Here is a 13,722-nt window from a genome sequence, read left to right as displayed (position 1 = left end):
CTACATTGTCTACCATGACATCAGCAATCTCATCTTTGTTTGGGTATGCACCCAAAGTACTTGGGATGCCAAAGCCTGCCCAGGTGCCCCCAAAGGCTCTCCCGGCTTCTTGGTATTCCTCACCTGAAATGTATGAATTAGAACGACGGGCGATCTTTTCCAAGAAATGGATCCTTATTACACACAAGCTACGTTTCGAGAAACCGGGAGACTTTTATCGATTCGAGGAGGCGGGCTTCTCTTTCTTCCTTTGTCTCGACAGGGAGGGAAAGCTCAATGGATTTCATAACATCTGCCGACACCGCGCCTTTCCCCTGGTTTCTCAAGATGAAGGTAATGCCAAGATACTCTCCTGCAAATATCATGGATGGTCATATGGCATGAATGGAAAATTGACCAAGGCCCCACGGTTCGACGGCGTTCCAGGGTTCAAGAAAGAGGAACAGGGACTTTTCCCCGTGCACGTCCATGTTGATGACCTAGGGTTTATCTGGGTGAATCTCGACTCCTCCAAGACACCCATCCCTTGGCATGAAGACTTTAAAGGAGTCGATACGCAAGAAAGATTCCAGAAATATGACTTTAGCCAGTATAAGTTCGACCACACATGGCATATGAATGGTAATTATAACTGGAAAACACTTGCGGACAATTACAATGAGTGCTATCATTGTACCGTTGCGCACCCTGATGTGGCGAACCTTGCAGATCTCTCCTATTATTACACAGTCTCAACGCCTGGACACATTCAACATTTCTCTCGACCGAAGGAAGACAAGGTTGATGCCGATATTCAGAATGCGAGTACCTATTACTTTCCCAATGCTTGTATGACAGTTTCGTAAGTCAACACCCTTGTTTATCTTGGAGAATTACAAGGGAAACTGATTATCGAACAGACCTCATTTCTTTTACATGATGCGATGCGTGCCAACTTCGGCGGGCACCTGCTCCATGGAATACGAAGTCTACCGTCACAAGGACGCTTCTGACAAGGACTTCGAGCACATTGATGGTTTCTTCAAACGAGTATTAGACGAGGACAAGCATCTTTGCAATGCTGCTCAGAAAAATTTGAATGCGGGTGTTTTCGTGAATGGACAGCTTCACCCGGAGCTCGAGAGTGCACCACTCTTCTTTCAGAGCACTGTCAGGCGTCTCCTAGGAATTCATCGCGATGAGGAAAAGCGGCATAGAAAGGAAATATGGCCAGCTCGACAGCATTCGGCCGGCTCGGCTACCGCGGAGGATCTAGAATTTTGCTCTGGGCTAGCATGCGGTGAGGGTTCTGATAATTTAGAGTGGTAGTTCATAATCAACAAAGTATTTTACAGAGTGGAGCTGCCGGTTTTCAAAGTTGCAACAAAAGTATGCCGGGCCACAAAGGTTTGGAGATAAAGGGTGGGATCAACTCCGTATGGCTACGTGGATGTGGAACCAAATAACCCCGCACCCAGCCTATTTAAACGCATCTAGATACCGCGATATCATTTGCATTCCCCTGTTGTCGAATATGTCTCTCACAGATGGTCGCGTGAGCAAGAGATCTCATCAAGCCTGTGAGAATTGTCGGTGAGTCAGCGACTGGCGCAATTCCAAGGTCTCCGAAGAATATACATCTGACGGAGAATGAACAGACGGAAGAAAACACGTTGTCCGGGAGAAAAGCCGGCTTGTTCAACTTGCACTCGTCTCCATCAAATTTGTCAATACAGCAGAAATGTCGACTCGATGGAAAGACCCCCGGGCGGAGACCGAATTTTGGTTTGTTTCGTATCTGGCACGAGTCTGGTGATTCATATAACTGACGATACATTCAGGAAGACCGATTACAGAATCTCGAGGACAAAATAGAACTGATGCTGGAGAGATCAATGTGAAATCCTTGTCCTTATCTTGAAAAATAGACTAACAAAAACAGAACTGGCAACCAGACTGGTACGCCAAAGTCTTTCTCCTGTGAAAATATACATGCTTCAAAAGCATCGGAATCCCCGCCAAGAAAGACAGACCCCTCAGGCTTTGCGAATCATCGAGAGAAATCTAGCGTCTTCGAAAATGTTCCATCCTTAACTATGCCCCCTGCTGAGGTCATAGTTGAAGCATTCGGTCTTTATCGCCAGTATTGCCACAAGCAGCCCCTATGGCTTTTTGATGAAAGTGATCTCCTTACCCCAGAGTTATGCTCACAGGAAATCATATTCGGTATACTCGGACTTGCTTTACGTTATTCGAGCAGTCCCTTTGTGGAAGGACGAGTGGATGAAATATGTCGACAACACAGTGAGGCAGCCCGTGGCAACATCATGCTTCAAATAGCGCGCGGAGCCGTCCAGCTCTCCACAATTCAAAGTCTTTGTCTGATAGCGCTAGCAAATTTTATTGGTGAGTGAACTACTTACTACATATCACCTAGTCGAAGGAGTTAATACCCAATAGGCGACGATGTGCGGATGGCTTGGCTACATATTGGGCTTGCAACAAACCTTCTCAAATGTGGAGGACTCGATATTGAACAGCATAAGGATACGCGCACAAGTGTTATAGAGGTTCACCGAAAGTTGTACTGGAGCATTCATTTCTTGAACCAACAGTATGGACCAAGGAACATGCAACTGGATATTTTGCGCGACATTGGGCGACCGACATACATGGGGGTCAACCGATGTTCTATGCGAGAGATGGGAGTTTCTCCACCACAAGCTCCAGAGGAACCAGGAGGCCCAACGCACATCGAAGGGATATGGATATACATGGTGCAACTGTCCACGCTGTGGAGTGAGGTGCAGAATTATGTTTCTCATTGTGCCAGTGGCGATCCGACACCTCCTTGGTCACTAGAATCAGGTTATTCTGTCATTGGGGCACATCTCATGAACATTGAGACCAGATTTCCCACTCGTCACAGGTGGGACTCTGTTAGGTTCATGGATCACTCGAAAGAGGCCATACATCAGAACCGTGGCTATTGGAGTCCCTGGGTATATCTTCAATTTACATACCATGCTATACATAGCGTGTTGAACCATCCATTCCTTTATTCGTGGAGACCACAACAGTCTGCGCAACTCGCGATCCCAAACACATTTTGGAAGACCTCGTCGGAACTCGCTCTCATTCATACAACTTGGACAGTTCGTCTCATTGACATGGTATCAGAAAAGGATTATCAAGTCTCTGACCCTTTTCTCGGTCACCTGGTAGCCATATCTGCGACAATTCATCTCTATTATTGTCGAGCAGGAGATCCGTCAGTCCGGGAGTCTGCACATAGTAAGTTGGATGCTTGTATGACATTTCTAAGCACACTGGCGGCCAGGTGGCCAAGCTGCAAGATGATAGTAAGTCTGGCTCTATAATTGCTCGTACTCATCGCTGATAATATACCAGCACCAAAAGTTAGAAAAGCTTCTTCGTTTCGCTTTCTCCCCCAGTCCAACTTCAAGCCTGCAAAATATACCCAGAAGAACTATTTCTATCAATACTGCACTCATGTGGGACATACTTCTACAAGGCTCTCCAAAACCCTCATCGACTTCACCAGGTCGAGGTCTTTTCAATGATGCCTTTTTTCAAGATACTGAAGAGACAACCAACGAAAAAGAAACAGTTGAGACGGAAATATTTCATCATTCAACGAGGACTGTCGACACATCAGACGGGGGACAAGCCTTACCGCCATATTCGAGTGTGGCAAATTGCCGGCCTTCTCCAAGAGATTCAGACAATGATACTGAGCGGATAGCAGACCAAGAATCGTCTGCCTTGATAAATAGCGATGATTACCACATCTCGTCCTTTCCAGAGTCAATGATGTGGCCGGGACCTGGTTTTCGTGGCGATGTGTCTTTGATGGACGTAAGTCATGATCCATTTTTCCAGTTTCAGGACCACCAAAGTCCTTATCCAGGAGTTTGGGAGATTGGAAACCTCTGATAGCAAAACAATAATGCTTAGTTAACGACTACCTTTCGGCGGGGGTAGTGACATACATCTGTAATGCTTCATTTCTTCATTTCTTTCGAGCGAGCTTTCCGTTACTTAGAATGAGATTACGACCGATGTCTTTGGCACATGCATTTCTTGCGGGTAATCATGACACCATTGCAATTCAAGCGGCCTTTCCATTACAAAGTTATATAAACCGCAGAGTGCACAAACTTGATCAGGTAGATTATAATGTACGATGATAGAAAATTCAAACAAGATTTCACGCACAATTCTGGTATGGACCTTATACCGTTGCACCTTCGTGTACTTAAGTTGGCTTCGCTATTCACCGTTTAACACTTCTTTGTGTACGCTCTGCTGTATGGCGGTTATGGTTTGAAGTATAGTTGTTCGAAAACGAATGAACAACATGTTATTTGTTTATATACTTCTCCTTCCACGTGATTCAAGTGGGAACATTATCGACAGTATACCACACAGGCCAAGCAGAGCAGCACATACATAAATGGGAATTGAACTTGAGGTTGATGTAAATGCTCCGATGAGGGCAGATACCATTCCCATCAACCGATTCAATGCAACAGCTATACCGTTACCAGTTCCTCGATGCGCTGAGGGTAGAATCTCGACTGTGTAAGCGTACAAAGTCGCGTAGTATATGTTAATGGTAACCGAAATCGCACATGAGAATCCAAGATTTTCTGCGCTTGTGCGCACAGATGTGTAACCGAAGAAAAATGCCACTATAAATACTGTCAGATAACTTCATATCTCCGAAGAAGATTCAATCTTACTTGTAGCGAACGCTCCGAATGCCATTGTCCGCTTTCTTCCCAGGAAAGGCACTTCGCACATCCCCGCTGCGATTATGGGGCCTGGGATTGCACATAGATTCGTAATCGCATAGTTCCTCCAGGTCAAGTATTGAGATGACTCGCCCGTAGATGCATCCCGAGATGCTAGGTATTCCGGTAGGTAAACATAGTACAATGCATATCCGAGGCCGATGAATGCCCAAGAAATCCATACTAAGGATGTTGAGAATGCCATCTTCTGAGTCGCGAATAATTGTCGGATATGTAGAATCACCTCGGAGAAGGAGGCTTTGCTTTGTGCATGAGCGGTATTAATTCGACCACAGCTTTCAAGCCGGTCAATCGTTAGGTTGCATACTCGACCATGTTTCTGTGCCAGATCTTGAAGTGTTCTGACGACACCCTCGTCATCCCCTTGACAAAGAAGGAACTTTGGTGTCTCGTGAAAGCGTATGACGAGAACTCGAGCGATGCTCAAGATGAAGACGAGAACTCCGCAGGTGTAGAATAGGTATCGCCAGCCCATATTGTTTGAATTATTGCACGGGGCAGAGCCATCTGTAGGGCAACTGTAATTTGCTGTCTTCAAGTTAGCCAAAATTGAGTTTCAGAGCAAGAAGAGAGAAAATACCCATAAATCCCCACGCCACAAGACCGGCTACCGTTTGCCCTACACCCCACCATCCAGCTAAAAGAGTCAGGAGCCATTGCTTGTTAGATGGCAGGTATTCCAAGAAGACAGTTGTATCAAGCACCAAATTTCCACCAGATCCAAAGGCCGAGATTGCAACAAAGGTTGCCCATACGGCATAATTGGGGGCAGCCCCGGCAGTTATGGCGAAGATTGCACTGATCAACAGAGAGAAATTGAAGGCCCATTTGCGCCCGATTACATCTGCTGTAGTACCCCAGAACAAAGCTCCAACTAACAGTGCCAAATAGAAGCCGAGTTGTGCACCTCTTGTAAATTTCGGGGGATATTGCGCGACAACTTGTTCGGCCGAAATACTCATGAGGAACAGCAGTAAAGAATCGACTCCGTAGCTGATCATAGGGGGTCAGCAAGTGCTTTACAATGAAACTGGGTTGGGATTTTAGCTATACGAACCCAAACCCATTGAGAAAAAAAAGCTTCGCATGGTAGCGTGTGAATCCAATTGTATCGATTGTCTGCCTCAGTCAGTAGAGTTTATGTGGTATTTTCGGAAAGGACAGACATCATTGACAAGGTTCATTTTAGCAGCGAGCGCCAAATCTACTTGATCGAGAGAAATGACATCTCCTTGTCCAATTGAGCTCGAGTCTTTCGTTGGCTCATCCTCGCGTCTTGCCTCGGGCTGTATAGCCCCAACACTATCGGATTGAATGGCCATTGTTACGGAACTTAAATGCAGTCATTCAAAGTGCTTTAGTATCTTCAATTGACAGAAGTATTGAGAAAGATAATTGCAGAACGACAATAGGGATTCCATAAGAGAACATAAAGCATCTTTGGCGGCTTTTATAGCCATTGAGCGGCTTATCAGGTCGATCTTGTCTTCCAATTGTTGAATACTTGCTTCATGACGCATTGTTCTCCAACTCGAAATACAGTACCCAAATTCTTCTCATGTCGCTGATACTACCCCTTTCCGGGGCTCCTGATTGGAAAGGTGTATCTGTGGATCTGGATTAGGAATGCGGGCACGAATGAGAAGTGATTTGGATTAGACTAAGTTGTCGGCGATTTGAGTCCACGGTGGGGGTTTGATGGAGGGGTTGAAATGGCTGTTTGGTGATTGTTGTTGATAAGCAACTCCCCGCTCAGGTGACCGGCGCGACGGCAATTGTCGAATATAACGCCAGGAGTGCTCGAGCGGGGTAAACCAGGGATGGCGTTATTTAAGTTTGCATCTGTCAGTGTGTATAATACGTCCTGTAATTGGAGTCACCACTTACTCATTTCTATTGTTTTCCGATATCCCATCTATAACCACCAGTGGTCACAGTAAGATATCGTCTAACAAAGCGCTTTGACGAGCTTATTCACCTACACCACCTTGCCCAGGACTAACACCACTCCTGATGTGCTTTCGATACTGCTAAAGAGGTTCAGTGCCGCGTGAACAGGACTAATAGTCAAACGATCGTGTAGAAGGAGAGCAACAGGAAGTTCAAACTCAACGGAGTATTTATCTAAGTATGGGATTGTGATGCGATCTGGATTAGATAGAAATCACTGCTAAGACGGGTTAAATATTGTGTGTTTTCATGGTTTTAACTAGCCGCCTTGAATCCGCAAAATCAGAAGATTGATGAGACAGGCCTCAAAGTAGGCCAATGGTAAACATCATTAGGTAAGTTACTGGACGAAGTGAAGAACTTGGCCAGAGTGTTCAAGTTCCATTAGAGAAGGTTCCTTCACTGGGTTGGTTGGTGTCTCAGAGCTCGACCGCTTTGAAGAATGTGTAATAGTGCCCTTTCTCTGGAGTATGTCAATAATCTCTTGATAGCCTGTGAATGAGGCGGCCTGGAGAGCATCGCCGAAGCGGCCGCCTTGCGCGTTGATCTCCGCTCCGTTGTCTAAGAGAAGTTTGACAATCTCTTGATAGCCTTTAGATGAGGCGGCCTGGAGAGCGTTGCCGTAGTAGCCCCCCTGTGCGTTGATCTCCGCTCCGTTCTTTAAGAGTATTTTGATAATCTCTTGATGGCCGTAAGCTGAGGCGACCTGGAGAGCGTTGCCGTAGTGGCCGCCTTGCGCGTTGATCTCCGCTCCGTTGTCTAAGAGTCTTTTGATAATCTCTTGATGGCCGTAAGCTGAGGCGGCCTGGAGAGCGTTGCCGTATTGGCTATCTTGCGCGTTGATCTCCGCTCCATTGTCTAAGAGAAGTTCGACAATCTCTTGATAGCCTTTAGATGAGGCGGCCTGGAGAGCGTTGCCGTAGTAGCCCCCCTGTGCGTTGATCTCCGCTCCGTTGTCTAAGAGAAGTTTGACAATTTCTTGATAGCCTTTAGATGAGGCGGCCTGAAGAACGTTGCCGTAGTAGCCGCCCTGCGCGTTGATCTCCGCTCCGTTGTCTAAGAGTATTTTGATAATCTCTTGATGGCCGTAAACTGAGGCGGCCTGGAGAGCGTTGCCGTGCTCGCCGCCCTGCGCGTTGATCTCCCCTCCGTTGTCTAAGAGAAGTTCGACAATCTCTTGATAGCCTTTATATGAGGCGGCCTGAAGAGCGTTGCCGTAGTAGCCCCCCTCTGCGTTGATCTCCGCTCCGTTATCTAAGAGAAGTTTGATAATCTCTTGATGGCGGTAAGCTGAGGCGACCTGGAGAGCGTTGCCGTAGTAGCCGCCCTGCGCGTTGATCTCCGCTCCGTTGTCTAAGAGTATTTTGATAATCTCTTGATAGCCTTCGGATGAGGCGGCCTGGAGAGCGTTGCCGTAGTAGCCCCCCTCTGCGTTGATCTCCGCTCCGTTATCTAAGAGAAGTTTGATAATCTCTTGATGGCCGTAAGCTGAGGCGGCCTGGAGAGAGTTGCCGTGCTCGCCGCCCTGCGCGTTGATCTCCGCTCCGTTGTCTAAGAGAAGTTTGACAATCTCTTGATAGCCGTTAGCCGAGGCGGCCTGGAGAGAGTTGCCGTGCTCGCCGCCCTGCGCGTTGATCTCAGCTCCGTTGTCTAAGAGAATTTTGACAATTTCTTGATAGCCTTTAGATGAGGCGGCCTGAAGAACGTTGCCGTAGTAGCCCCCCTGTGCGTTGATCTCCGCTCCGTTGTCTATAAGAAGTTTAATGTTCTCTTGATGGCCTCTATCTAACGCGGCCTGGAGAGCATTACTGTAGTAGCCGCCCTGCGCGTTGATCTCCGCTCCGTTATCTAAGAGAAGTTTGATAATTCCCTGATTGTCGTTGACTGAGGCCGCCTGGAGAGCGTTGCCGTAGAGGCCGCCTTGCGCGTTGATCTCCGCTCCATTCTTTAAGAGAAGTTCGATAATCTTTGGATAGCCTTTAGATGAGGCGGCCTGGAGAGCGTAGCCGTATTGGCCGTCTTGCGCCTTGATCTTCGCTCTGTTGTCTAGGAGAAGTTTGACAATTTCTTGATGGCCGTTAGCTGAGGCGGCCTGGAGAGCGTTGCCGTGCTCGCCGCCCTGTGCGTTGATCTCTGCTCCGTTGTCTAAGAGAAGTTTGACAATCTTTTGATGGCCGTAAGCTGAGGCTGCCTGGAGAGCGTTGCCGTAGTAGCCGCCTTGCGCGTTGATCTCCGCTCCGTTGTTTAAAAGAAGTTTGACAATCTCTTGATAGCCTTTATATGAGGCGGCCTGGAGAGCATTACTGTAGTAGCCCCCCTGCGCGTTGATCTCTGCTTCGTTGTCTAAGAGAAGTTTGATAATCTCTTGATTGCCGTTGACTAAGGCGGCCTGGAGAGCGTTGGCGTACTCGCCGCCCTGCGCGTTGATCTCTGCTCCGTTGTCTAAGAGAAGTTTGACAATCTCTTGATAGCCTTTATATGAGGCGGCCTGAAGAGCGTTGCCGTAGTAGCCGCCTTGCGCGTTGATCTCCGCTCCGTTGTCTAAGAGAAGTTTGACAATCTCTTGATGGCCTCTATCTAACGCGGCCTGGAGAGCGTTGCCGTAGTAGCCGCCTTGAGCGTTGATCCTTGCTCCGTTATCTAAGAGAAGTTTGATAATCTCTTGATAGCTATAAGCTGAGGCTGCCTGGAGAGCGTTCCCGTAGCAGCCGCCCTGCGCGTTGATCTCCGCTCCGCTGTCTAAGAGAAGTTTGACAATCTCTTGATAGCCTTTAGATGAGGCTGCCTGGAGAGCGTTGCCGTAGTAGCCGCCTTGCGCGTTGATCTTCGCTCTGTTGTCTAGGAGAAGTTTGACAATTTCTTGATGGCCGTTAGCTGAGGCGGCCTGGAGAGCGTTGCCGTGCTCGCCGCCCTGTGCGTTGATCTCTGCTCCGTTGTCTAAGAGAAGTTTGACAATCTTTTGATGGCCGTAAGCTGAGGCTGCCTGGAGAGCGTTGCCGTAGTAGCCGCCTTGCGCGTTGATCTCCGCTCCGTTGTTTAAAAGAAGTTTGACAATCTCTTGATAGCCTTTATATGAGGCGGCCTGGAGAGCATTACTGTAGTAGCCCCCCTGCGCGTTGATCTCTGCTTCGTTGTCTAAGAGAAGTTTGATAATCTCTTGATTGCCGTTGACTAAGGCGGCCTGGAGAGCGTTGGCGTACTCGCCGCCCTGCGCGTTGATCTCTGCTCCGTTGTCTAAGAGAAGTTTGACAATCTCTTGATAGCCTTTATATGAGGCGGCCTGAAGAGCGTTGCCGTAGTAGCCGCCTTGCGCGTTGATCTCCGCTCCGTTGTCTAAGAGAAGTTTGACAATCTCTTGATGGCCTCTATCTAACGCGGCCTGGAGAGCGTTGCCGTAGTAGCCGCCTTGAGCGTTGATCCTTGCTCCGTTATCTAAGAGAAGTTTGATAATCTCTTGATAGCTATAAGCTGAGGCTGCCTGGAGAGCGTTCCCGTAGCAGCCGCCCTGCGCGTTGATCTCCGCTCCGCTGTCTAAGAGAAGTTTGACAATCTCTTGATAGCCTTTAGATGAGGCTGCCTGGAGAGCGTTGCCGTAGTAGCCGCCTTGCGCGTTGATCTCCGCTCCGTTGTTTAAAAGAAGTTTGACAATCTCTTGATAGCCTTTATATGAGGCGGCCTGAAGAGCGTTGCCGTAGTAGCCCCCCTCTGCGTTGATCTCCGCTCCGTTCTCTAAGAGAAGTTTGACAATCTTTTGATGGCCGTAAGCTGAGGCTGCCTGGAGAGCGTTGCCGTAGTAGCCGCCTTGCGCGTTGATCTCCGCTCTGTTGTTTAAAAGAAGTTTGACAATCTCTTGATAGCCTTTATATGAGGCGGCCTGGAGAGCATTACTGTAGTAGCCCCCCTGCGCGTTGATCTCTGCTCCCTTGCCAATCAGATCGTGTGCTATATTAAACAGTCCAAGGAAAGAAACATAGTAAAGTCGGGATCCTCGCGGAGGACCGGGGTCAGGAACCCGCTCCATATCAGCCTGATATAAACGACCCCACCGTTGAAATGTAGCTTCTTTTTCCAGGAATCTGACTGTCATCCGAACCATATCTTTGGAAGCCTGAGCCAATGAAATATGGCCCGTCAAAAGTTTTGCTGCCCACTTTGCCATCGGAAAGTCCCGCTTGATTCCTTGGTGGCTACCCGTGATATCGGTCAGATAAGTCATGCACGTCCTCGTGATGGAAATACTGGTAGTCGTAATGTCGAAATGATCCTCCTTGATAAGATACTCTTTCACGGAAAAGTGGGCAAGGTGTAGCTCTTTTCTGTCATCGTGAATGATTACCAAGCCAGGACAGTAATCCATAACATCATTCTTGCAAAACAGTCGACGCTTGATATTAAATCCTTGTGACTCATTTTGAACCTGGGTCGCTATTATTTCAATGGCGTCCGTAACCCTGAGAGGTTGCTGAGAGTGCACTAAGAATTGTAGCAGGCGTATCGCGTCACTTTTTAGATTTGTCGGTATGCTTGCGATCATGCGACGGTATGTCTCATTCAGAGTTTCTGGCAAAGATAGGAGGGCCTCCTCCATAGCTGCCTCATGATGACATCGAGCCAAGCTCTCTAATTGACAGAATGCCCACCGGAACCTAGGCGCATTATCAGCAAATTATCGATATTTCGATACATGTACTTAGTAATATCTCACATTCCATCGGCCCCGTCTCCAATCTTTGTCTGGATCTCCTGGAGAAGGTCTTGGGATAATGGCTTCTCTGTAAAGTCTCGTCGTTGGGAAAGTTCTGCTGTTACCCACGATCGGATATCAGAATTGACATCCTGGTTCAGCAGAGGTAGGCAGTTTTCTTCTCCTATCAAAGAAGGAACATGGCGCTGAAATTCAGATTCAGGTCGACTGGTATAAAGAAGCTGGATGTGGGAAAGGTCTGGATTAGATAGCATGCTGCTGATCCATATAATGACATCGTTCCTTGTTGTTGATTCATCCAATGCGTCTAGAACAATAAAAGCCTTTCTCTGTGCTGAGAGCATCTTGGAAACAATGTCCGATAGTGTTTTTGTTGAAGGTTGATTGCCTGTATTTTGATGTGCTTCGAATATAGCATCAAGATCACAGCCGACCCCGCGTTCGTAGATTTGAAAGGCGAGCGACCGCAGCATGCCATCCCATGTTTGCTTTGTGGAGTCTCCAAAGTCAAAGAAGAAGCTGAGGATAAGACCTTCGCTTCCCTCCGCGAGATGATCCAGCACAGTTGTGCTAAGAACCGTCTTTCCACATCCTGCAAACCCGTGTAGCCATAAATGCCGACTCGACCCCGAATGCCACGACTTAAAACCATGGTTTTGGAGGAGCCACGAGCCTGTCCCCTCATGTCGTAGCTTTCTCGCTTGATTGGCATTAGTAGACGGGTCTGCGGGACAAAGCCAGCGCCTGATATTCTCTGTACGGAGATCAGACCTGATAGAATCAGTTGCAGCTTTCGTCGCAACGGCCGTCTGTTGTAGGCCATCAATATCTTGTTTAACTACTCCTGGTTAGAACATATACAAATTTCAGATATATTCCAGTCTCGCGTATTTGCTGGTCTAGCTAAAGAACAAAACAAGACTAACCTGACTGAAGCACTTCCAGTGCCCTTTTAGTCTCTTGGACCTCCGCGGCCGGCACGTACGCCAGAAGCTCCTTAGCATACGCAGCCGCAGTGGCTGAGGCGTAGCGCTGCCATCGATCGTTCTTATGAGCATCGGCATAGTCGCAGATCCCTCGGATCACAAGACAAGGAAAGTGGTTCATCAAGCCGGCTGCTTCCATCTCAAAGCAGATGCAATCCTCGCCGATATCAGCAACTATCCGATCGCGCGCAGCAGCATCTTTAACAAGCGTATTTCCGGATGCGATAGTCCCGTAGTGAATTTCAGGGTCGGTATTGTCTCGAGTCTCGCGTTCAATTTCGTCAGCCGTACCGCAGTCTCGACAATCCGAACCTAGGATGTGGTCGCATGAAGCTTTAAAGAGGCGGTCATTCTCAAAGCCCTGATGAGTATAGCCAGGATTTTGTTTAGATTTCTTGCGCATCTTCGGGTTCTTCTCTAGCATTTCTTGAAGCAAGCAGGGAATCCTAGAGTCTTTCCGCTCGTGGTAGGCCTGGATTCTACTAAGCGCATTGAGAAGGACCGTCGGAGGCCGGCCGAGGAAGCCTTTACGCTCACGCTTATCGCCAGACTTTGCCTTGAACAAGTCGTACTGGCAAACCCCGCCCATTGTCCCAGAGGGCTGGCTCACGACAACGTCGCCTAGGCGGATATCGTGGTCCTCATCCGGTCGAGGAATACCACCACCTATGCCGACCAAAAGGCCAACACGAATGGATGGCAAAGAGGCAAGCATGCTCGAGGCCGTGGTCGCAGCTGACGTGAGTCCGTAGACCCCAGAAGTCAGAGAGGCGATGACGATATTGTGGTGTCCCACACGACCCCACGTGTAAACATTCGCGTCGGTTGAGTGTCTAGTGAAGCCGGTTGGAGCTGCATGTTCCTCATCTAACATCGCTTCTGCAGCGGCCCGCTCGATGGGAAGAGCAGCGATCCAGGCGACTTCATAGTAGTCAGGGCTGTCGAGGGATGCCATGGCGCAGAAGATAGCACACTAGGTTTCCAAATAGGGGGGTGGATATTGGGAGTCCCCAGTTTGCCTCTGTTGCAGGGAAACCTAGACGGAGAGGTGACTCCAGCGTAGTGTTTATCACAGTCGAAGGCCTGATTCACTCGTGATATTAGACAAATATTGGTGAACCGTGGGATGATCGAGTGAGTTGCACTTCTCTCGAATACGGAAGATGTGTGATAGCATGTTAGGCAGAACTTCATGGCCCCCAATACGGAGTCTTATGCAAGGCACACATCTCAGCCGCAGGGCGGCAAGAGACCAAATCCTATT

The 13,722-nt window shown here is 48.3% G+C and overlaps 3 protein-coding genes across 3 annotated transcripts; 1 reads left to right on the top strand and 2 right to left on the bottom strand.

The window, feature by feature from the left end:
- Positions 1-14: 14 nt before the first annotated feature.
- Positions 15-1,308, top strand: N7511_005130 (iron-sulfur cluster-binding protein, rieske family domain protein; the record flags this gene model as incomplete). Its single annotated transcript, XM_057127507.1, has 2 exons — positions 15-841; positions 900-1,308. 2 exons carry the CDS (start codon positions 15-17, stop codon positions 1,306-1,308), a joined length of 1,236 nt encoding a protein of 411 aa, XP_056984024.1.
- A 2,964-nt stretch (positions 1,309-4,272) lies between these two features.
- On the bottom strand, positions 4,273-6,139 carry N7511_005129 (MFS transporter; the record flags this gene model as incomplete). The annotated part of the gene is made up of 6 exons (XM_057127506.1): positions 4,273-4,308; positions 4,453-4,694; positions 4,746-5,345; positions 5,398-5,810; positions 5,875-5,936; positions 5,984-6,139. 6 exons carry the CDS (start codon positions 6,137-6,139, stop codon positions 4,273-4,275), a joined length of 1,509 nt encoding a protein of 502 aa, XP_056984023.1.
- A 968-nt stretch (positions 6,140-7,107) lies between these two features.
- Positions 7,108-13,413, bottom strand: N7511_005128 (NACHT nucleoside triphosphatase; the record flags this gene model as incomplete). Its single annotated transcript, XM_057127505.1, has 3 exons — positions 7,108-11,413; positions 11,473-12,310; positions 12,399-13,413. The coding sequence occupies 3 exons, from the start codon at positions 13,411-13,413 to the stop codon at positions 7,108-7,110; spliced, it is 6,159 nt and encodes a 2,052-aa protein (XP_056984022.1).
- Positions 13,414-13,722: the final 309 nt, after the last annotated feature.

Source organism: Penicillium nucicola (assembly GCF_028828085.1).
Source record: "Penicillium nucicola strain IBT 29836 chromosome Unknown utg000005l, whole genome shotgun sequence".
NCBI lineage: Eukaryota > Fungi > Ascomycota > Eurotiomycetes > Eurotiales > Aspergillaceae > Penicillium > Penicillium nucicola.
The sequence above is the reverse complement of the archived record's forward strand: the minus strand, read 5'-3'. Positions and strand labels throughout refer to the sequence as shown.